The sequence below is a fragment of the Myotis myotis genome, unplaced genomic scaffold (genome assembly GCF_014108235.1).
Source record: "Myotis myotis isolate mMyoMyo1 unplaced genomic scaffold, mMyoMyo1.p scaffold_m19_p_3, whole genome shotgun sequence".
In the NCBI taxonomy this organism is placed as follows: domain Eukaryota; kingdom Metazoa; phylum Chordata; class Mammalia; order Chiroptera; family Vespertilionidae; genus Myotis; species Myotis myotis.
The window spans coordinates 123105459-123127252 of record NW_023416335.1 but is presented as its reverse complement, the minus strand read 5'-3'; the positions used below and the strand labels follow the sequence as shown (position 1 = coordinate 123127252).

The window sequence follows — 21794 nt, the reverse complement described above, 5'->3', positions numbered from 1 at the left end:
AGTCGGGGATGGAGACAAAGGGGGAATTTCTAGAGTCCTTGTAGGATTAAAAGTCCTATTCGGTGTGGTTACTTGAGACGAACAGGGACTGTCTTAATCTGGATGTAGCCAGTGAGCAGCATCACTCTTACTGCAGACAGCTCCAGCCACTATTAAACTGGAAAACGGCCTTCAGTAACTGAGAGTGAGCCATAGAGAAAAGTTTTTATAGTAACATCAAAATGGCTATTAAGCCACTGCCTTTTGCATCACCCCATCACTCCTGGAAAGGAAGCTGATCTGAGCAGCTGAGGTCCTGGAGCTGCTGGGACCAGGGCCTGGCAATTCACTTAGGTGTTGACTCTCCCACCCCTTCCCCAGGCTCTGCCTCGCCACCTCTCCACCAAGGGCAGCTGTGGCCCAGTCCTCGCAGGAGGGATGCAGAGGCCAGGAGTCAGATGAGAGCCAGGAATGCTGCAGGGGTAGGGCTCTCAGAGACCCTCCAGAATGTGGAGATGGCACCTTCCAAGCCGTGAGGTGCTCACTCACAGCCAAAAGGGAGTAGCTGGCAATAACTGGGGCCAGCATCTGAGGCCTTATCCTGACAGCAGCTGCTTTCACACCTTATGAAGGTGGGCTGCAGCTTCTAGTTTATAAGATGGCAGCATGGGTGACCCAAAGGGGGGGAAAAGTCATCAATTACTTGCATTGCGATAGCCTGGATGCACCTGTAGGTTATCTTCCTGGTTAGGACTGGTATTTTACACCAGTCCTAACACTATCAGATGTTGCCAATAGGGCTTTGACACGAGAAAGATATATTCCTTTGTGGGAAGTTCTGGTCTATAAATAAATCAAAGTGGCCAGAGAATTTAGGTCAAGGTGAGTTTATTGTCCACATATCATTACTAATCGCATCCAAAACCATTTCCAAACCCATCTTTACGCTAGTCAGAATAACAGGTTATTATTTCTTAAAATCACTTAACACTGAACAGACAGGACCTCTTCAAAGGCAACTGACTATACCATGTCACCATCGTAGCCAATAAAACATTTCCCAAACTTCCTAAAAACCTTTTTATACTGATCATGCTACTTTAGCACTTGCTAGCATCCTGACCAAATAAACACCCACACCTCTTATAGAGTATATTGTGAGAGAATTACATTGACTTGATATGGCATCACACTCGTTTAAAGCAAAAAAAAAAAAAAAAAATTATAATAATAATAAAAGAAGTCCAAGATGAGACACTGTAACTGAGAGAGAGAGATCTGAGGTACGTGGTACAAGGGCAATGAACGTAATGGAAAAAATCCAATGGCCCGGTGGTTTGCTGGGGATGAGTTGGCTAGCAATAAGAACTGAAACCCATGAACAACAAAACACCACCTTGCTTTTAAAGGACAGGCACCTGTTAAAATACATTGAATACTATAATGGCTACAATCAGTAAGGCACTTTTTCCCCCAACCTAGGCTGCAGGCAAAGGAATAAATGATGCGGCTACAGCGTGCATGGATACATTTGCTGATGGCTTCTTGAAACCTGAGCCAAGAATCAGGTCTGATAGCCCAGCCAAGTCTAAAGCAGAGGCACACAAATATAGGAGAACAGTTCTGAAAAATGTAGACTGAATGATGTTCTGGGTTTAGAGTCTAGAATCATGAGAAACCATGTGGCGTGAGGAAGTCATAAACATCCTCTCCAGTCTTCCTGCCCTATTTTGTACAAATGGACAATGGCATGAGCAGCTCTTGAAAACGGGTCCAAGCCCATAGCAGTGGAAGCCTGCACTTTCTATGGCTGGTTTGTTGGCTTAAGGGGACTTTACTGTCTCAGCATTGATTTCCCTTTTAAAGCTATTCTCAGGGTTGGACTGTCTCAAAGATAAACAAAGAGGAATCCTCTTGGCTTAGAAGCCAACTGGCTTACTCAGACTTCCTCCCATCCCTACCTTCCATTCCCACACTACCAGTGTCATCTCCTTGAACTAGAAAATCATTATTTACATGATATAAGGTGCGAGTCTATTTCTTCCCCCAGGCCTACCCGCTTTGGCCCACGGAGAGAGAATTCCCCTGCCCTCTTTGAGAAGTCATCCAATCCTGCCTACTGTCCTTATTAACCCCGTCCCGGAGCCCCCAGGGCAGTGTGGAGAGGCCCTGAAGGGGCCAGACTGCAGGAAAGCTGCGGCACCCGCCCTCTGCGAGAAGCCCACCCTGCTAGCGAGGGAATGAGGCTGATGCAGTCAGAGCTGCTTCCTCCCCCAGCCTCATCACTTAAGCCCCTGCTGGCCTCTGAGCCGTGTGTGCCCTTAACAGGATGACAGAAGCAGAACAGAGCCTCTGAACAAAGTGTGTAGACCGAGGAGGACCTGGCCATCAGGCGTGGTGAGCCCTCAGCGGTCCTGGGGCAGTCCCAGCCCAGGCTCCCCTAAGAGCAGCCGTTCCGAGGGGCTGTCCTCTCGGCACCGGGGACTCTCTGCTGGGGGATCTGTCCCCTGCTTCCACCTGCAGGCTTCGTGGCTGATATGAACCCGCATGGGATTAAATTATGCTTAGCATATATTTTTGGCATACGAGGATTTTCCCCACCTAGGATTTGGCCAAAACAGGGAAAGGAACAAAATTTGGCAAGCTTGGGGAACAACTTAGCCCCCACTGACGGAGAAAAACAACAACACAGAGAGGAGGAAGTAAAGAAGAGATTTTGTTGTTGTTGCTGTTTAAAAGTAGAAAAAGATCAGAACAGGTTTGGAACCCCTTTAAGTAGGAAGTGAAAAATAAAAAAATAAAACCATGAGCACTGAGCTTCTCTGAGACAAAATCTCCTACCAAGGAAACCAAGGCCGAGGAGAGGGCGTCAGCCACTTAAACAACGAGTTCCCTCTTTTGTTTAAAGGAGGGGACCGGCAGGAAAACCAGACAACCTAGCACCTTCCCCATCAGCAACCCCACACCTAGCACCTAGGCCCCGAGGACAGGAAGTAGGAAAGGCCAGCAGGCCCCAGGGGCATCTGGGCCTTCAGAGAAAGCGGGAAGTTATAGGCTGCGGGGAGTCTGTTGGCCTGCTTCCTTCCCCATCAGGTTCTTTCATTTGCTGCTGCTTCCGTCTGAGCTTACAGGCTGGTCACTGCGGAATAAGTTTGTACCTCATCTTGTCTTTATGCTCCCAGACCCTCCAGAACTCTAGGACCACACCTCTTCCCACGCTATGGGCCCCCCAGACCCCAGAGTGTCCTGTGCCACGTGGGCTCTTAAAAGACCGCCTGCACGGCTTTCCTCTCCAGAACTTCAGAATTCACCACCCACTACCCCACCAGAAACTCCCTAGAATACAGGGTGACGCTAACTCACCAAGTCCTGAGCCTCCTAAACACGCTGTGAGAATCTCACGCATCAGGACTCGCATCTCTGTGAGGAAGCAGCCTCCCCACCCGCCTCAGCTACCATCCAGTCATCCTCTGACCTATGTCCCCCATCACGCCAATTCAATGCGATGTAAACCTAAAACATGCACGGCTGCTTAGCAGAGGACCTGGCCTTGCACAGCGCCTGCTGCCCCGTGGGAGACCAGTCGGGGGAGGAATCCCCACAACACTGTGAGCTGCAGATTCAGACCTAGAAAAACCTCTGTGATCACCGTCACCTGGGGATGCCTGTGTCAGGGAAGGAGAGGGAGGGAAAGGTCCTTGCAAGAGGAGAGGACCCTAGTGATGAAAGCCCTGCTGTAGGAAGGACTGTAAGACAGGGTCTCCCAGCAGAATGCTGAATTCTTTAGCCTGTCTCCTGATACCTAAGTGCAAAGCATGACTTCCTCATCCACTGCCTAAATGTCTGTGCGGAATGTCTGCGTGGGGGGAGGGGAAACCCCTTGGTTCAATTGTATTTTTTCCATCATGATGAGGAGACCAGAGTCAAAATGGAAGCCTGATGACCTTCACCACTGAAGAGGTCCCTGGGTGTGAGACCCTGGGCCAAACCCACCCCGCTGCCCACAGCCTCCTCCCGCCTTCTTCTCTCCCCACACTCATGGGCTCCCAAAGCAGAAACTGTATGGTTGTGAGGTATTATGAAAACAAAAATGTGAATTGTTTTCTGTTGTAGCTATTGATTTTTGACCAGTAAACCTGAGGTAAAGAATACTCTGTCTTTGAAGAATATGATCAGAGAGGAAAAAAAAAAATCCAAAAGGGAAAAAAAAAAAACAAACCCAACACCAACTGTGAATATGCTACCAGGAGAAAAACTATGGAAGGGATTTTCCAGTACAAAGAACTCATATAGCAACCATCTACTTCAGGTCTTGGAATTTAAGCAGTAAAATAATATATTATAAAAATGTTTATAAAATAGCAGCACACTGTGAAAAACATTACAGCTAGGTACTGTTAATGTGAATAAGGATGAATTAGCTTCTTAGCAGCGCAAAAAAAAAAAGTAATAAAAAAAAACTGAACATAATAAAATGAAAATAAGAGACCCTTACGTTTTTCTCCATCTTCAACCCTCATACTATGAAACAAGGCAGAATCTGTGTATAAAATAATTCTTCAAAGGAGCCCTGTTCTGATTTTTCCTTTTTTGCTTAAAAAAAAAAAAGGCAAATATTTTAACAAATAGCTTCATTACCTGTCAATTATAATTGTGCAAAAAAAAAAAAGTTATTGCTCCAACTTCTTGCTAACTGAATGTGTTTAAGATGTGGAGAGGAAAAATATTCAAGTACACTGAACAACTTTGCAACTAATTAACAAAAAGTGTACAAGGGAACAAAATGCCACACTGCTGTTCAGCTGTCTTTGCACCAGCAATAATTTGTCTTTCCATGTCCAAAGGGGAAGTACATAGGTGGGAATTAAGATCCTTACATGCATCAAAATGATAACAGATCTTTGTTTTTAGACTTTTCTGAGGAATGTTGTGATGGGAATGTCAGCGGAGAGGGTTGTCTCTTCAGTCCTAGTAGGGACACCAGAACTATGTACCAGAGGATGTCAGATACCGGAAGCGAATAGTACCAGGTGGGAGGGGGAGGGGCACCGGAGAAGAAGGGAGGAGCCTATTCAGTATAATTTGCATAAACCATCCCATCTATCCCTCTGGAACAATTTTTCAAAGTGCTTTTCGAATGGAATGGTTTATAACAACGCTAAAGTGTGGACCAGACATGCCAATCAGCACCAAAAATTAGTTTTCTCCTAATAAGGAATGCCAGGGTCACATTACTCTCTTCAGACGTTAAAAGATTCCATTCCAGATCCCACCCTTGGTCTCCATCTGCCTCTGTTTCATGTGAGGTTTGGTAATGGCCCAGAGCTACACTGCCCCTTCAGACAAAATATGGTGGTATATGCAATGAACCATGTTTGGAAGAAGAAGCAAGATGTCAAAAAACATAAACCCAGGTCCCAATCACCTGTGTCCAACTGGAAAGTAAAACATCTGTTTTAGGTAGCAGCTACTGTAGACAGCAAGAGTTCCTAACTAGAGATCCAGCAATGCTCCTGACTTAGTCATAGGTGGTCAAGACCAAACGTGCTTCTACATCCAAAATGGTTCAGTCACTTCGAGAGATTGTTTCATCCTCCCTCCCCACTGTGTCCAACCTTGTTTCCAATTCCTTCTCGAGTTCATGGCTTAGCAATCTAGTGCCACAAAATGTATACGCAGTTCCTTGAAATTATCCTAGTAGGGGTGTATACGTGCTAGTTTATAACATGAAAAAAAAAGTCTCCTCTAATTTCTTCCCATAATGCAGGCATACATTTTCTCTAGCTACTCTGCAGTTACCTGTAAGCATTTTACTATGACTTTTAACATAAACAAGCAATAACTGTTCGCATACACAAGGGAGTCCCTTCTACTGTACTTCAAATAGGCACCAAATGCTTTTAATTATTCCGGCTTTATAGGACCTTTTTCTTTTTCTCTCGCTTCTAAAAGATCCTTCAATATGATCTAGGTGGGAGCAGAATTTTGTTTTTTTAATTTCACCCTAAAACATAACAAAACAACCAGAGAGAAGGAGAGAGCAGATTTGAACACATCTCTCCCTTGCGGCCCGACTGACATCTCACAGGTCAATATCACGCACGTCTGTAGGGGTGCTGGCTTGGTCCACCACTTCCTCCTCTTCCTTGGATCCATCCCCCTGCTCCTGAAACTGCTGCAGGTTGCTGATCAGCACCTCCTCAATCTGCTCCTGGCAGGCTTTGAGGCAATCCTAGGAGGAGAATGATCCAGACCAGAGAACTGTTAGCAACATTAACAGGGCATAGAGCGTTTGATAAAGAAAATGCGCGCACACACACACACACACACACATATACACACACAGTTCAAGCCGCCTATCATTCCATACTAGTTTTCCAGCAGAAATAAATATGAAGTAAAGGAGATGTGTTTTTGAAGTGCCACGGAACCTCATTACTCCAAGTCCATGTTTTGCCGTCACCTGGGAGCGTGTTAGAAATGCAGAATCTCAGGTGATTCATGTGCACAGGAGAATCTGAGATGCTCTGGCCTAGATGATGAGCCACGGATGGGCACGCAGTGTCCGGTAGTAATCTAAGGGCCATAAGACACTTTCTGCTGGGGGAAGTTGGAGGTGATGGAGAACAGGGGCAGACAGTGCTATAGGAGACAAGGGGTAAGAGAAGAATGGGCTGAACTGCACCGGTTCTCACTACGCTGTGAAAGTGCTTAAAAACAAAAATCCTATTTTTCTGCTTATTTACCATTCCCTTAACTCTCAGAAAAATACAATACAGAATGCTTACCAAATTCTGGACACTTTGTGCTGTCCAATTTGGGTAAAAGCAAAAATTTGCAGGCTTGCTCTGATATTAGTGTATATTGGCAGGGAAAATGCCAAGTGTCTGTCCCAAGGCAGAAGCCTCTGTCAGCTGGCCGATGGGGAATACAATGGCAAGTCACGGTGTCACTAGGGAGAGACTATAGCCCCTCCTAACAAGCAGGATGTGAGCTGAACAACTTGCTCAGTAGGTATTCCAACCTCTGTCCTCTGCAAGGCTGCTTTTCTGCACCCTTTCCAGCAGCATGTACACACGGAAAATATGCTCACTTGAATGTGGGGCAGAGGGACAGACAGAAGCTCTGAACCATACATTTAAAAAGGAGTTCCTGTTAGGTGTCCGCAATGAGACCTCACTCAGCTGAGAATCCCCTTCCTGAGACAGAGCTGACTCCTGCACATTAATGCCCTGGGTTGGCATGAAGGGCCCTCCTTGGGCTTCCCAGGAGCATGTGAATCTCCTGTGAGCTGGTGGAGAGTGGATAGGAGTGGTGGAGCCATTGCCTGCAACCAGTATGCCAACTGCTCAAAGCCCGCGTCCTGCCCGAGGAGCACCTAGCTCCCCAGGCTGCAGCGCAGGGCATGGCCGTGCCGGGGCTCAGGGCGCAGGCAGTGACCTGAGGAGAGGCGCCTGCCTCCAGTCCAGCAGGGCTGCTGTGCTAGGAGGTCACGCCGAGGGAAGGAAATAGAAGGGGAGGCCAGTTGAAGAGCCTGAAGGGGGAAGGCGGCCAGGATGGGAAGAGTGGGATAAAGTATTTCCAAAGGGCAGAATTATACGACCACATACACAGGTAATTACAGAACCTGCGAATTTGGGGGTCCAAAGGACTTTTGGACATTAAACAGCAAAATGCTCTCATTTTATAGCTAGCACCTAAACCCAGGCTTGTCCCCCAGTTACTGGTTAAAAGCTAAGACTGGGCTTCAGAAGATAAGCCTCCAGTTTCAGAACTCCTTCCCCTATGCTCCTCATTTTCTTCCCAGCTCCAAGTAGAGCCTTACAGGCCCGAGATTCTCCAAGCAAAGGAGATCTAGCCCAAGCGGCACCCCCAGTGGAAGGTAAAATGTAGCGCCCAAGACCTCCGCTTCCGCCAGCCTCCCCAAGCACCGGCATTGTGGTTCGATGCCCCAAATTAAGCTGATCCAACGGGGAGCCATAATGCTCGTCCGTCAGCGTGGACAGGTGGCAGTCCACAGCCGGAGGTCGGGAAAGCCTCCAACTCCCATGATGCCGGCCCCTCCCGGCCCACGCCCCCAGCCTCGGCGCCCTGACAGCGTGTTTGTGACCTCCAGTTCCTCGCACGGGCCTCCACTTCCTCCTCTGGCTGGCTCCAGCCCCGCGCCCTGCACCCTCCTCTGCCTCCATGAATGGGCCCACGGAACTCCTACCATTAGCCCTCAGTGTAACTGCATCACTCCATTGTCGCCACACACGCACTGCACTCAACGGGGGACAAAGGGCTGAATGAGCCCCAGGCCCTCGCCAACTCAGGCAGAGACAACTTAGGAAACTGCCTCATTCTTCCTCTCTTCACAGGCTGTTTGGAGTATTTCCTTGCATCCCAATGAGGCTCACAGCAAAAATAAGGCAAGAGAGGGAAGCCTCAACCTCCAATTCTATCCCCCACCTCCTACCCCAGCTTCCTTCCGAGCACCTCTTCACGTGGGTCTTGTGAGATGGGCCTTAGGGAAGGTGCTGGGGGGCCCAGGAGGACCAACACAATGCCAGGGACCCTGTGAATAAGTTGTCAAAACAAACTTCTTTCACCTCGCTGCTACCTTTTTAAATAGCTCACTGACCATCAGGGTCATGACATGCCAGGATGACCCTAAAGAAGGGACATCGCGGAACCTTCTCTGGGCGGTATTTTAGAATGTGATAGAGTTTTGATGCAACCTAAGGAGAAGAGGATTAATGTGATGGCCAGATCACCAGAGTCTATGTCTGTCCTGATAAATATCTTCCAATAACTTCACAACATCATCATGGCCTGCCGGTCTCAATTCTACTTTTTCATTAGCGAATCGGTGCAGTTGTGTCGCGTGAAAATGAAGCAACTCGCTCTAAGACAAGGTCAGGTAAGACTTTCTGAGGACCCTGGCATATAATTGATGTTGAGAAACAGAAAGCTTTTGAAAAGAGACCAGAGGATTAGAAAAACACTTGAGACGCATGTGCCCAGCCTTTGTCCTCTGTTCCTTCCTTCCTCCTCCCCTCGTCTTCAGCATCACCCCGCAATGGCTCTGCCAGGGGCTCCGGAGAAAGAGCTGAGTAAAAGCTGGATCTTGTTCAAGAGGTTCTATAGACAAGTGAGCAGTGAGATCAACGCTGGCACAGGGCATGAGCAGGGTGCCCAGGGGACGGAAGAGGCACCCCGATCCCGTCTGGAGAAGCAGGGAAGGGCTCACGGGGAACCAGGACAGCCCCTCCCGCCTCTCAAACTTACCCTTGGCAACGGAACCTGGTACAGGTTCCCCCAAAAGCCAGCACTGCCTCCCTGGCTGGTGTCTGTTTTTAGCAACACTTATGAGGGGAAGGAAAAAGTACTTAAAATATACCACCCTCTGAGACTTTTATTCCCTGTAAAACTGTCAGGCTTCTCACTCAGCTTTCTGTTTGGAATGAAGCGTTCCGGTTTATTTTGGCAACCAGAGGGAGCAACAAAGACCAACTTTCTCAGAACCGCATGGGTCCCTCCTATCAAAGCTTTCTGCTGCCGGCCAGGGAGCCAGAGGAGCTTGTTCGGCTGTCTCCAACCAATCAAGGGGACCCCCTTTTCAGCAGTTTGATCCCTGACAATCCCCGCACAGTGAACATTGTAAGCTTCAAGAGACCACAAATAACAAGGTGCACAGGGCAGCCTCAGCCTGCGGGGACTCGAGGGTAAGATGTTGGCTCCTCCCAATGCCCACTCAGTGCCGAGAGCCGGGGGGCACATGCAGTCCTGTGTGCCTGACTTCCCTGTGGGAGAGCTCACGAAAACCTTTGGGCATTTCGGTGTGGCCCAAGGACACTGTATGTATGTGCATGTGTACATGTATGTTTTATGTGACAAGATGTGGGTAACATAAAATTGACCATCTTAATCATGTTTAATTATGTTTAATGTACTTAAGCAGTGGCTTTAAGTACATTCAGTTTGTTGTGCTGCCATCACCACTCCCCATCTCTAGAACTTTTTCATTAGCCCACACTGAAACACCATAACCAACTAAATAGTTACTCCCCATTCCCTCCACTCCTAGGCCCTGGTACCCTCTAGTCCAGTGGTTCTCAACCTTCTGGCCCTTTAAATACAGTTCCTCATATTGTGACCCAACCATAGAATTATTTTCGTTGCTACTTCATAACTGTAATGCTGCTACTGTTATGAATCGTAATGTAAATATCTGATATGCAGGATGGTCTTAGGCGACCCCTGTGAAAGGGTCGTTCGACCGCCAAAGGGGTCGCGACCCACAGGTTGAGAACCGCTGCTCTAGTCCACTTTCTGTCTCTATGAACTTGACTATTCTAGGTATCTCATAGAAGTAGAATTGTAAAATATTTGTCTTTTTGTGTCTGGTTTATTTCACTTAGCATGTTTTCAAGGCTCATCCATGTTGTAGCATGTGTCAGAAGGTTATTTATCTTTAGGGCTGAATAATATTCCACTGCATATACATACCACAGTTTATTTCTCCATTCCAATGACATTTTCAGTCATCAGGGTTACTCTGCTGGGAGGCCTGCATTTGACGTGAGGCCTGGTGAGCACCTTCATCTGACTTGATTTCCTATTGCATTTATAGCTCCTAGCACAGGATTTATCATTCATTTGTGATCTGCATTTGCGAGGGTTTACCTACCTTCCTCTTGATTCTCCACACCACTGCTAGGTTCCTTGAAGGAAGGAACCTCATCTTTTATTTTCCATGCACGACCCACACCCCCAACTTCTTCCTCGGTGCCTTGGGTCTATTCCTTGCCCATAATGCAAGGGTCTGGGACAAATGGGCCTTCAGTAAACACTTCCACAAGTGACGAAGAGTAAGTGCTTGGATGAAATACACCGCTTCTCAACCCAAGAAATGGTAAACAGAGCTCAGGAAGCAAAACTCACCTCCCTCCAAGAGCCAGTGCATTCTAAATTCTAGTCCTTATATATTTTCCTTCACTCTGTGTGTCAGCTCTTCAGAGAACGCAGGCTGACGGGTGGGAGGAGTCTTAGCACTTGGAAGTTAGGCACACAGACAGCCTGGCCCCATGGTGCTCAAGCCTTTCCACGAAGACCTTTCCTAGCAAGAGTGCGAGCAAGCCCTCCGGGGACTAGGGGTAAGCTTGAAACTTACTGAAGCCTCACACTGTCACCTGAAAGTGGTATAATTTTAGATTCTGCTAAGGTTCTGCTTGGTTTTTAATATTAAAATGTTAACCCCAGGCCTTGTGAGACGGAGGCATGTCCACACTTCTTGGGTTCAATAGCTGGGATTTATGGAACTCTGAGGGAGTTTGTGTCCATTTAACCCAGTCTGACAGCTGACTTGAATGGACTGACTACCTCGTATCTGAAAGGGCAAGCATTTTCTCCAGCATGAAATGAGACTGGTTTGCAGTTTTGAAAAGCAAAGCAGCCCGAGAGCCTTGGTGGTACCCCCGAAATGACCTCTGGCAGTCCATTTGAAACCAGTAAGGGGTGATAAAGAGAGAGATGGGAGAAGGTTGGAGACCCACCAGTGGGGCAATCAGCCAACTGGAGCTGGCCTGTAAGTACCTGAGCGATGTTACAATGCCCGGGGGGTCAAACTCTTGTCACCGACATTTTTGTTTCTGGGGGTCAAAGGAAGGGCTTGTCTTAAGCTGGTTGGGAGTACTTGTTGAAAGGCAGCCTTAATAGGAGGCATTACTCAGAAAAGGGAGGAAGTGAGTCATTTCTATAAATGCTAAGTCCTGTCTCTAGAGGATTCAAAAAGCATTCCTCACCTGGAGCTGCCCTGGAGGGGTCGTTGCCATCTATATTTTGGAAACCATGTTTCAAAAGCCTATGCTTTGGAGCCAGCATTTTAAAAGCGTGTCTAAGAACTGTTTCAGAGGAGGCCGGGGCTGGTTCTATCGCACCATCAACACCTCCCTGCATCATTTCCTGGAGATGGTCATGAGCGGCAAGGCAAAAGATAGGTGGGTGGGTGAGGAAGCCAGCAAGCGGCAGGTTTAACCTTCTGCTCAGGGTCCCCGGTGAAGGCACAGGCCACAGGCCTGTCAACCACTTCATCCCTTAACTCAATATATTCCCACGGCACGACATTCAATATATTCCCCCGAACACCCAGAGGGGCCATCATAAAGTCCCCCGGCATTCCTGAGCCTCTCCATGGTGACTCACAAGGGCCTAAGAGCTAACACCCACCCCAGTTGCCTTTAAACCAAAGGTCTATTTCAAACAAAAAGATCCCAGGGCTGCAGCAAGGGTGGAGAGCAAAGTTCCCAGGCCATGTCAGAGGGGGGGGGGGGCTACCCCCACCCCCTCTGTGCCTTCCTGATCTCTCAGAACCCCTTGGCTCAGACCTGCTAAGGACTGCAATCTTCTACCAGCTGACTAGGAGGCTCACTTAACCCTGGTCTGTCTCAAAACCTTCTTGTAAGGAGCTTCAAATTCTGACAACCAGAATACAGCCCCTGGGCCTTCCATGGGGCGCAGCATGGAAAAATCCACGTCTAATAATAGCTCCTTCCGTTGGGGTGGCCCTTTATTCTCCTCAAAGTGCCTTATAATCTATTACCACATTGAACAAAAGGGAAGTGAGAGGCAGGGAAGGTGGAGGGGGTTGCCAAGGCTGACGCCCTCTCACGGCGGGGACCTCTTGCACGGCCACTCCCTCCAGGACCGCAGGTCCGTGCTCTGGCCCTCCCTTCTCTGTGCCTTCCAGCCCTGGCGTGAGCAGACACCAAAGCCCAACCCAAGGGGAGGCGGCAGGCTGACATGTATATAAATGGGAAGGAAGCGAGTTCACATCCACTGGGAAGCCCATGCCATAAAGCCAAATTAGTACCCAGCCTGCCCTGCCCCTTGCACCTGCCTGCTAAGTGCTTTTCTCTGTTTCCAGGCTTTGGAAACCTTCAGGGGAGGCCTTCCCTGCTGGATTTTGTACGTCCTTGGTTGTTGATCTCAGAAAACAGAAACCAACAACCACAAGAGTACCTGACACATCATCATCGAACCAGCTGTCTCTTTCCCTGAGCCCAGAAAGGAGGGGTCTGGTCTTAACCGAGAAGGTGGCTGCCACCTACCACATCGGTGTTGGTGATCTTGGCCAGCATCTCCACCAGGGCATCAGCGGTGAGCGAGCTCACTTCCTCATCCTGCTGCAGCCCGCAGACGGCAGCTCCCACACTTCCAGTCGCAATCATCGATGGTGGGTACATGGCGAACTTAAAGTCTGTGAAACAAGGCAGAAGGTCAGGGCACAGGCAGGAAGAGGTCCAGGAGCTCCCCAGCCTGAAGATACTCAGAAACAGACCCCGACAACCCTACAGACTCAACCTGTAAGGTTGGGTGGGGGGTGTAGGGGGAAGACATGGGTTGCACTTCAACTTGAACCTTCAAAAACAGTTCAACCTTGTGTTTCCCTTTCTTCCTCTACAATGCACAATTGCAACCGTCCACGGAAGCACTTTTTAAAAAATATATATATATATATATATATTTTTATTGATTTTTTACAGAGAGGAAGGGAGAGAGATAGCGAGCCAGAAACATCGATGAGAGAGAAACATCAATCAGCTGCCTCCTGCACACCCCCCACCGGGATGTGCCCAAAACCAAGGCACGTGCCCTTGACTGGAATTGAACCTGGGACCCTAGAGTCCGCAGACTGACGCTCTATCCACTGAGCCAAACCAGCCAGGGTCACGGAAGCACTTTTATCAGTGACCCCACTGTCCAGCGCCAAGTCAGTGGTGTTCCTAGAAACACTGCTGCTCACTGAACCATGCCAGACCACCCTCCCAGCTCGGCCAACCCCATGGACACAGCAGGCCTGGCCATCTGACGGTCTGTCTGGCTTTCTTTCCTTAGCCCTCTCACTATTTCCACCTCTTGAGGGACATCTATTATGATGATCTGCCCAAAGCCTGCTGTCCACTAGCTCCTCCAGAGCCATCTCCACCCCCATGGACACTAACAAAGCCAACCTCCCTGCCTCCTGCTCTGCTGTAGGTCTCGTCCCCAGGGGGTCACAGGAGGGCTTCTCTGCCCAATAACCTCATTAGCTTCCCCCTGTGGCATTCATAATGCAGAGGAGTAAGCCAGCCCGTGGCCCTGGGCCCACGAAAGCCTGGGTGGGAGCATCTGGCAGGGAAGGGCAGGAAGATATCCTTGGGCTCTCCTTCCTCTATTCAGTTCTCAGACCAAGAAGCACACCTCACACATGCCTATCTTTGTTGTCCCTCTGCGTGCAAAACCAACTCCTATTTGTAGCAAATGAACTTCTAGAAGCCAGGAGGTATATATAGGTGGTCCTGGGTGCAGCAGGCACTAGTTACCCAGGACTCTATCTCTCTCTTGTTTTGTTAGGAAAACACACTGAGGGAAGTCCTGGGGACACTGTCCCCTCTCCCCAGAACTGGGGAGCATCGTGTGCATGAACACAGCTGCCTCTCAACAGGTCAGCATAGCACAGGCTGGGCCTAGCACCCCCATGGTGAGGAGCTGCTGGTAACCAGGCTGGCCACTGCTCCATGCCACCCTCTTTGGCAGCAGACCAGCGTCCTCTAGAGCCAGGAGCAGCTGCCCAGCTTGCCTGCTTAGTCAGACAGGAGGTGGCGTTAGCACTAAGAAGCCTGGCCCAGGCGATGGGATCTTGAACAAGTCACTTCCTCCCTTAATGGAATCCCATTAAGATCAGCGTTTTTCTAACCTCCAGTTGCAGTTCATTAATGGGTCATGAAATTCATCAGTGGGGCATGACCAGCATTTTTAGTTGTTTAATGGAACAGAAGAGGATAGAAAGTATCAGAAGCAGTGCATGTAGTAAGAGTAAATACCATTTTGAGAAACTTTTGTATCAGTTTGATGTCTTTATGTGTCTCCAGAGTTGTGTTATATAGCCTATTTCTTCCTTCAAGGTTTAGATCAAAAAGTTTAAAGACCTCAGGCTAGCTAATCTCCCAGATGCCCTCCAGCTCTAATTTGCTTTTACTCAAATCTGAAATAAGAGACTCACCCTGGGTGGGTGGCTCAGTTGGTTGGAGCGTCATCCCATACACCGAAAGGTTGTGGGTTCGATTCTCGGTCAGAGCACATACCTAGGTTGTGGTTCAATCACCTTATGTGTGGGAGGTGACTGATGCTTCTTTCACAATGTTTCTCTCTCTCTAGAAATCAATTAAAAACATAGCCTCAGGTGAAGGCTAAAACAAACAAAAACCAAACTCCCTAGGGAAAAACTCCCTAGAACAATTCACTAGGAAAAAAGCAAGGAAGAGACAGCAGAATATAGCACGGCTTCCATCAGCCAGCGGTCACAGGCATCTCATCCTGCATGGCATCAGGTGCGGCCCCAGCACCACCTCAGGGACACCCCCTCTGCTGGTAGGGGAACAGCAGTGAGAAAAACACCAGAATGACAGAATGAAACATCTGAAGGGTCATGACCTTGTACTAGCTCTAGTCAGCCAGCCAACCCTCCCGCTCCACCCCAATCCATGGGACATTCTACCCAACCCATTTAGCCATTCCTAAAAACCTTAAAACTTTGGCTATGTGATCGGATTGAGAAATGCCCATGATATCACTTGGGGGCGGGGAAAAGACAGAAAAACATGCATAGGTACTAATTTTACAACCTTTCATCAATATGTAAATACATATACACACACACATAGGTATGAACTAGGAGCGTACATAGAAAATGTATACAAATTTTACTACCATTTGGTTGGGGAAATACATTTTTGTAAATTTTCTTTTAGTATTATTTTACTTTAGCAAATAAAACCAAGTAAAAATCTCTCAGAAATCTCTAAGTCTCTTGGTAAAAAATTCCAAGAAGCTGAATCTGGGTGCAGAAGGCACATTCAGGGTAAGGTTCTCTTTCCACCCTCGCTGCCCACGGAAAGGTGAGATGTTTGTGACTTCCGGAGACTCCTCCTTCTCCTGAAGTATAATGAGAAGCAATGAACTGGCCAGTGACCCATTCTGATGGATGTGAAACAGTCAGATGGTACAGCCTGGAGCGTTCCCAATGACTGGTGTACACATGGGTAACTTCTAAAGAAACTTCTCAAAGAAAGAGGTACTTAAGTGGATAGAAGCCTTGGAGACACTGAGGAGGACTCTCCAAGGAGATGGGTAGGATTTGGACAGTAGGGCCAAGAAGCTCCAAGAACTGGAAGGCGGAATGCATGGAGGCTGATGTCCCACCACCTATAGCTCTGTGAAAATGAGCAAGTTACCTGACCTCTCTGAGCCTATTTTCTCACCTGCAAATAAGGATAATTATACCCACCTCATAGTGTCGTTCTGAGGATGAACTAAAATAATCCATGCAAAAGCACAGTGCCTGGCTCATGGTAAGGAATCTGTCAGCTGCCACCACCACCATCACTGTCATCACCACCACTGTTCTTACCACTGGAAACTCATGTGGGATTGTGATGAGCAGTTCTGACAGCTGGAATCTGCTCAGCAGGTGAGGAGAAAGGTACCCAGCATCCCTGGTCCACAGGCAGATGCTGAGTGAGAGCAGGCCAAGCATGCCAAGGGTGGGAGGAAAGAGGCTCTGTGCGACCTGGAGAATCTTTCCCTGTAAGTTGTGGGTGTGTCCCAGAAATGACCTCATCAAGTCCCCAAAGCCTCCCGATGGTTTGTCAGGAGCTGGAGAAACTGAGGCCCCGCAGCAGAACCGAAAGAGGTCACAAGCACACAAGGAAGACATAAGGTGGCAACTCTCCTCCTAGGCCCTAGGGAACTCCGTATTCATTCAGGGTGGTTCACCCAGAGCCAAGGAGCTAGAAGCCTCTGGCACAGCCTCCCCTCTCCTGGTGAGGTGGTGGGGGCCAGGGGCAGACCTGAGGGGAACCCGGGTGCACACAGGCAGCTCTGCTGCTGTCTGCTTGCTCATCCATGTGGTCGGGATAGTGAAGAATTAATAACAGTGTACAATTCATCTACTTTGAAACATTTCCTTTACCGGTGAATCAATGAAGTCTTGAGAGGTTAAGTGACTTGTCTGATGTCTAATGCTAGGTCTGGGGTTAAGATCAAGACTTTTGGACTCTGGACCCAGTGCTCTCTCTCTATAACTTACCAGAAGGTGACTAGTCCTCAAGATCACCTCCAACATCCCACTAAGGAATACAGGGTCCTCCTTCCTAGCAGAGGTGGAAGGAAAGCCCAGAAGAAAGAGCCCTGGCCCAAGGGTCAAAGGGATGGGTACCAGTCCCAGCCATGGCCCGGGCGTGCTGTGTGACCTGCACAAGCCAGCCAAGGACACCACTGGACCTCCTCGGCCTGCTGGGATCCTTCGTCTGAGCAAGGGCAGTGAGAGGTGCTCGTGTTTGTCAGGTTGGTATTTGTACTTCTTGGTAAGATTACACTGAAGAAAGAGTTATGAGCTAAACAGGTTTATAGGCACTGATTCCATGGCCTTGTGGGTAATTTTAGTGCAGACGGTTTTGGCTCTCGTGACCAAGGCCTTGAAGTACAAGAGAAACTGCTTTACTCTTACTCGCCACTAGGGGGCAAGAGACCTTTGAACTGTGGCAATTGAGAAACAGAAATAACCCAACCAGGCCTTTTCCTCTCTCCCCCCCTCCTCCAACCTGCATTCAGGTGGGAGTTTAAAAGGCCAATGAATGACGTTGGTAGACACACCTCACCTGCCACGCCCAGAAGAGGTTCAGCACACTCTGTCCTTGTGTGGCAGGACTGCCATTAAAGCTAATGCCAACTTCACGCCCAAGACATCGATGGGAGGAACAGGGGAGGAAGGCTGGAGAATGGTGAGCAGCCTGCCCCTCATTCATCTGACAGCCAGATGGGAAGTGAGATGTCACACTGCCTGTCCCCACAGCGCACTTACAGAACTGAGACTCTGGGTTCTTCCCGGTTCAATTGGCCGCTTCCCCTCTGCCTCATGACCTTTCAGCTGTGGAGGCAGCTAGAGACTCACAGCTGGAAAGGTGGTTTCAATTCTTCCTTCTGGGCAACCATGAAGGTAAACCTCCCCTTTCTGGGTCAGAGGCCAAGTCATTGGTCCTCTCCGGGCCTCCACTGCCCCTGGTGACGCAAAGTCATGAGACACCCTCTTGGAAAAGCCAGGAGGGCTGGCGGGCACATGGCTCTCACCATCACTTGGGCTCAGGCCTTGGGGCCCTCCTATGCGTGGCACCGATAGCCAAGTAGAGCATCTTGAGGTGGGGCTCCCAGGCTCGGGGATGTGGGGCGCCATGGAGAGGGAAGTTAAGCACCTCCTCCCCCACCGCCACCCCCACTTCAAACTCAATGCCACTGTCTTGTAGGGTCTACTGGAATCTTCCGCTAAGCATGGTTTCAGGTGTCAAGAATCTCCCAACACAGGAGTGCAAGCCCGAGTCATCTGAAATGGGCTACTCTCCTTGTTTGCAGGCCTGGGGGGCTCTGAGGCATGGGTCTGCCTCCCTAGGGTCAGAGCTCTAGGAAAGGGACTACCTGGAGTGAGTAGTTATGACTTTGGCCTCATCCTCACCCCAGTGCCTCCACTGAGCAGGTCGGCTGGGAGAGGAATACCAGGCAGTTCGAGGCAATCTCTTCCAGAAGCCACTGGGGCTGAGCAGGGAAGGGAGGAGGGCACCTCTCCGTCCTGCCACCATCTTACCCTTCAGGCCTGAAAAGGAAGGCTGACTTTCCGCTCCCCTTCTCGCGGCCCCTCGGTGCTCTCCGCTCTCTCTTCCCCTTTCACACACACATACGCTCTCCAGACTGCACACCCTGCCAGCTCTTTCACAACCAGCTTTCCCCATGAACGCGCTGGCTACCAGCTCCTCCGGACCCCCGCGGGCCTCCAGGCCTTGGCCGCAGGTGTTTCTTCAGCTCCAGGACCGAAGACCCAGGATTGGGGGGAGGGAATGAGATGTGACGTGTAAGCGAAAGGCTGGAGGGGTTCCTACCAAAAGACTGGGGGGCCACCTACCTGTGGTTCTCCGCTCCCCTGGGCCTGCTACTTACCAGACAGTCCTAGGCACTCACCCATCTGTCGGTCTGGCCCCAGAATGTGGAATCTCATCTAATTAGAGGGTGTTTTTCTACAAGAAAGGCAGCCCTTTGCTTTTATTCTGTCTGTGCCACCGAGTAAACCTGCACACAGTGGGTTCCTGTCGGGCTCAGTCCTGCATACCACTCCAGGGCAGATCAGGGAAGGAGACAGGAACATCCTTTCTCACCCAGGACACTTCTGAGAACCTCCCTCTGCTCTGACCGTCCACAATGGAGGCTTAGTACTCAGCACGTGGTTTTTCATTGGTGAGAGGTGTTCTTTCTCCTCTCTGTCCCCAGATCCTGCCCAAAACCAGCTCAAAGTTCCCAAAGGCAGTCTTCAGAACTTCCTCTGCCTCCCCTCAGACCTCTGTCCTCAGTCCCTGAATCCCAGGCTCCCTACTCTGGCCCCAGAGTTGGCAGCCACCCCGAGGATCTGGGTAAGAAGGCCAGGAGTGGGGGATGGAATCCCCAATTTTAGAGAATGGGCCTTTGCAGAATCTGGGGATCTGCCCATGCCTGGGTTATTCCACTCGCCAGCCCTGCCCTAACCAGCAATCAGAGAGGAGAAATGAGCGGAGAGACCCCAAAAGGTCTGTCAGTCAAGAGACAAGGTCAAAGCAGAACTCTGGCTATCAACAGCTGGGCAACGGGGGAGCTAAGGGTCGCAGTCAGCTATCCTAGGGCCATAGAAAAAAGGATTGCTCCCCTCTCCCCCGCCCCCCACACACAGTGAATCCTGACAGGGGAGCGGAAAGAAACAGCCAGGCCTGGGAGACAAAGTGACAAGTCAATGAGGCCTGACCTCTAGGGCCCAGGCCAGACAGCAGAGGGAGGAAGCAAAAGAATGGCTACTGTCTGAAAGCAGCAAGAACCCAGGGGGCTCTGAAGAATGGCCCCCACGGCTGCAGGAAGGGCGGCTAACTCTCCCACAAAGGGGCACAGGGCACTCACACACCAGGAGGCCTGGTCTGGACCTGGAAGGGAAGGACCATAGAAAACCAGTGAAAGGAACCCTGAGCCCTGGAATCAAATGTGGGTGGCATGGGCACGGGGGTCCCACCGGGACTGGACGCAGGCAGCTAGAGAAGCAACCACACCCATTTCAGCTGGAGCAGTGAACACTGGAGACGGTGGCATTTTCAGTGCCGTGGCACGTTGTCCTACACATTCCTTGGTTTACAAATCACTTCCCTGCATATCCTCTTCCTGATTTTCACTTTTCTAACCACCCTGAAAAGGTTGTAGAATCATGTATCCATAGGCGTGTTTTGCACATGAAGAAGCCGAGGTTCAGAGAGGTTAAGCAGCCTGTCCAAGGCCTCCTCAATGATAAGTGGCAAAGCCTGACCTTTTGACTGTGAACGTGAAGCATATACACTATTGCATATTATAAGATCATCTGTACCCACTTACTAATAACATGTAATAAGATTTTCAAAAGTTAACCCTCTGGAGTCCCACCTCTACAATTCATACTACTCTTGGCAAACTTGAGCTAAACTCCCCTCCCGGCAAAACATCTTTACCTAACATTTCTGAATGTGAAAATACAAATTCGGGAAACCTTTCCCCTGCACGATGAAAGTTCCAGGCTCTCTCTTGCCCACGGCCACTACAGGGAAGAAAATGGTAGAGGCTGGCCTAGGTTCCGTTTAACGAGACAGTATCAAACCACCCTGCCTTTAGTTTATTAGGAATATGCAAAGCAAATGGGGCAAGCACTATGTAGCCATTGTGGGACTAACATAATGGGTGGAAAGATTTGAACAAGGCCAGTGGCGGCTGCTGTATTAAGTCTGCAACTGAAGTCAAAACAGCAGCACATGGAGGACATCGGAACCCAGCGCAGAAAGTGAGTCCTTGCTGAAGGCCAACCAGGTTTACTCCCCCACCCGGCAAGGGAACAGCAAGGAGGCAACCAATGCCCTCCAGTAAGAAGAATTCCTTTGGCCTCCTCACCACTTATCAGTGCGGGCAGTGCATTTATCTCGGCAGTGTTCCTTTCACCTGTATTTGCTCCCACCCCCAAATTTCCTCTTGGGCTTATCTCCAAGCCATCCTTTTCCTCAAAAGATTAAAGATTTAAGCACAACCAGAGAATAGTATATGTAGTCTTCAAAGAGCACTTTAGACATCATAAAGAATATTTTAACAGGCACTATTTTTTTTTCCTTACCACACCTGTCCTCATAAACCATTTACGAGTTCAGTAGGGAAAGAGAATATGGCAGCTCACAAAAAGGAGAGACAGCCCAGGAATGAAACCTTGGACTCTAGATTACTTGAGCCCCCCCCCCCCCGCCCCCCGCAAACCCCAAACCCAGTCTGCCTCTCCTTGACCACTCCCCAAAGGGCTAACAGGGCTTTTCAGTACCCCACCACCCCCAGCCTGCTCCTACCGGTGGCACACAGAGCAATGAAGGTCTGGGCATGCTTGCGGATCAGAGGCAGCTTCTCATTGTCCTGGGGCAGCCTGCGCAGGATGGGCTCGATGAAGTCATGAGGAGTGACCGCGGCCAGGTTCCACTTCAACTTCCCCAGCACCACCAGCTCCCACTCCTGGTGGAGAAGGGAGGAGAGTATAAAACCCACAGGCGACCTGGTGTTGCTGGGGCTGGGGGTTGGGGTCCAGACAGTTTTAATGATGCTCATTAGGACGCTGCTAGATTGTAAGGCTTCCCATTTGTCAAAGTGCTCCTCAAGCTTTGAAGTTGCTGAAGGCTCTTCTTATGCTTCAAATGTCAGGCTCCACTGAAAATAATGAGAGCCCAGGTAGC

The 21794-nt window shown here is 49.5% G+C and overlaps 1 protein-coding gene across 1 annotated transcript in view; it reads right to left on the bottom strand.

Annotated features, from left to right (window-relative positions):
- Window positions 1-850: 850 nt before the first annotated feature.
- CCND2 (cyclin D2) overlaps window positions 851-21794 on the bottom strand; it is a 25719-nt gene continuing 4775 nt past the window's right edge. Inside the window, exons 3-5 of the mRNA XM_036297769.1 lie at window positions 21417-21576; window positions 13071-13219; window positions 851-6211 (exon numbers count right to left, since the gene is read on the bottom strand). Coding sequence (XP_036153662.1) covers window positions 6062-6211; window positions 13071-13219; window positions 21417-21576 — 459 coding nt within the window. The 3' untranslated portion in view covers window positions 851-6061. The remainder of the gene's footprint in view (window positions 6212-13070; window positions 13220-21416; window positions 21577-21794) is intronic.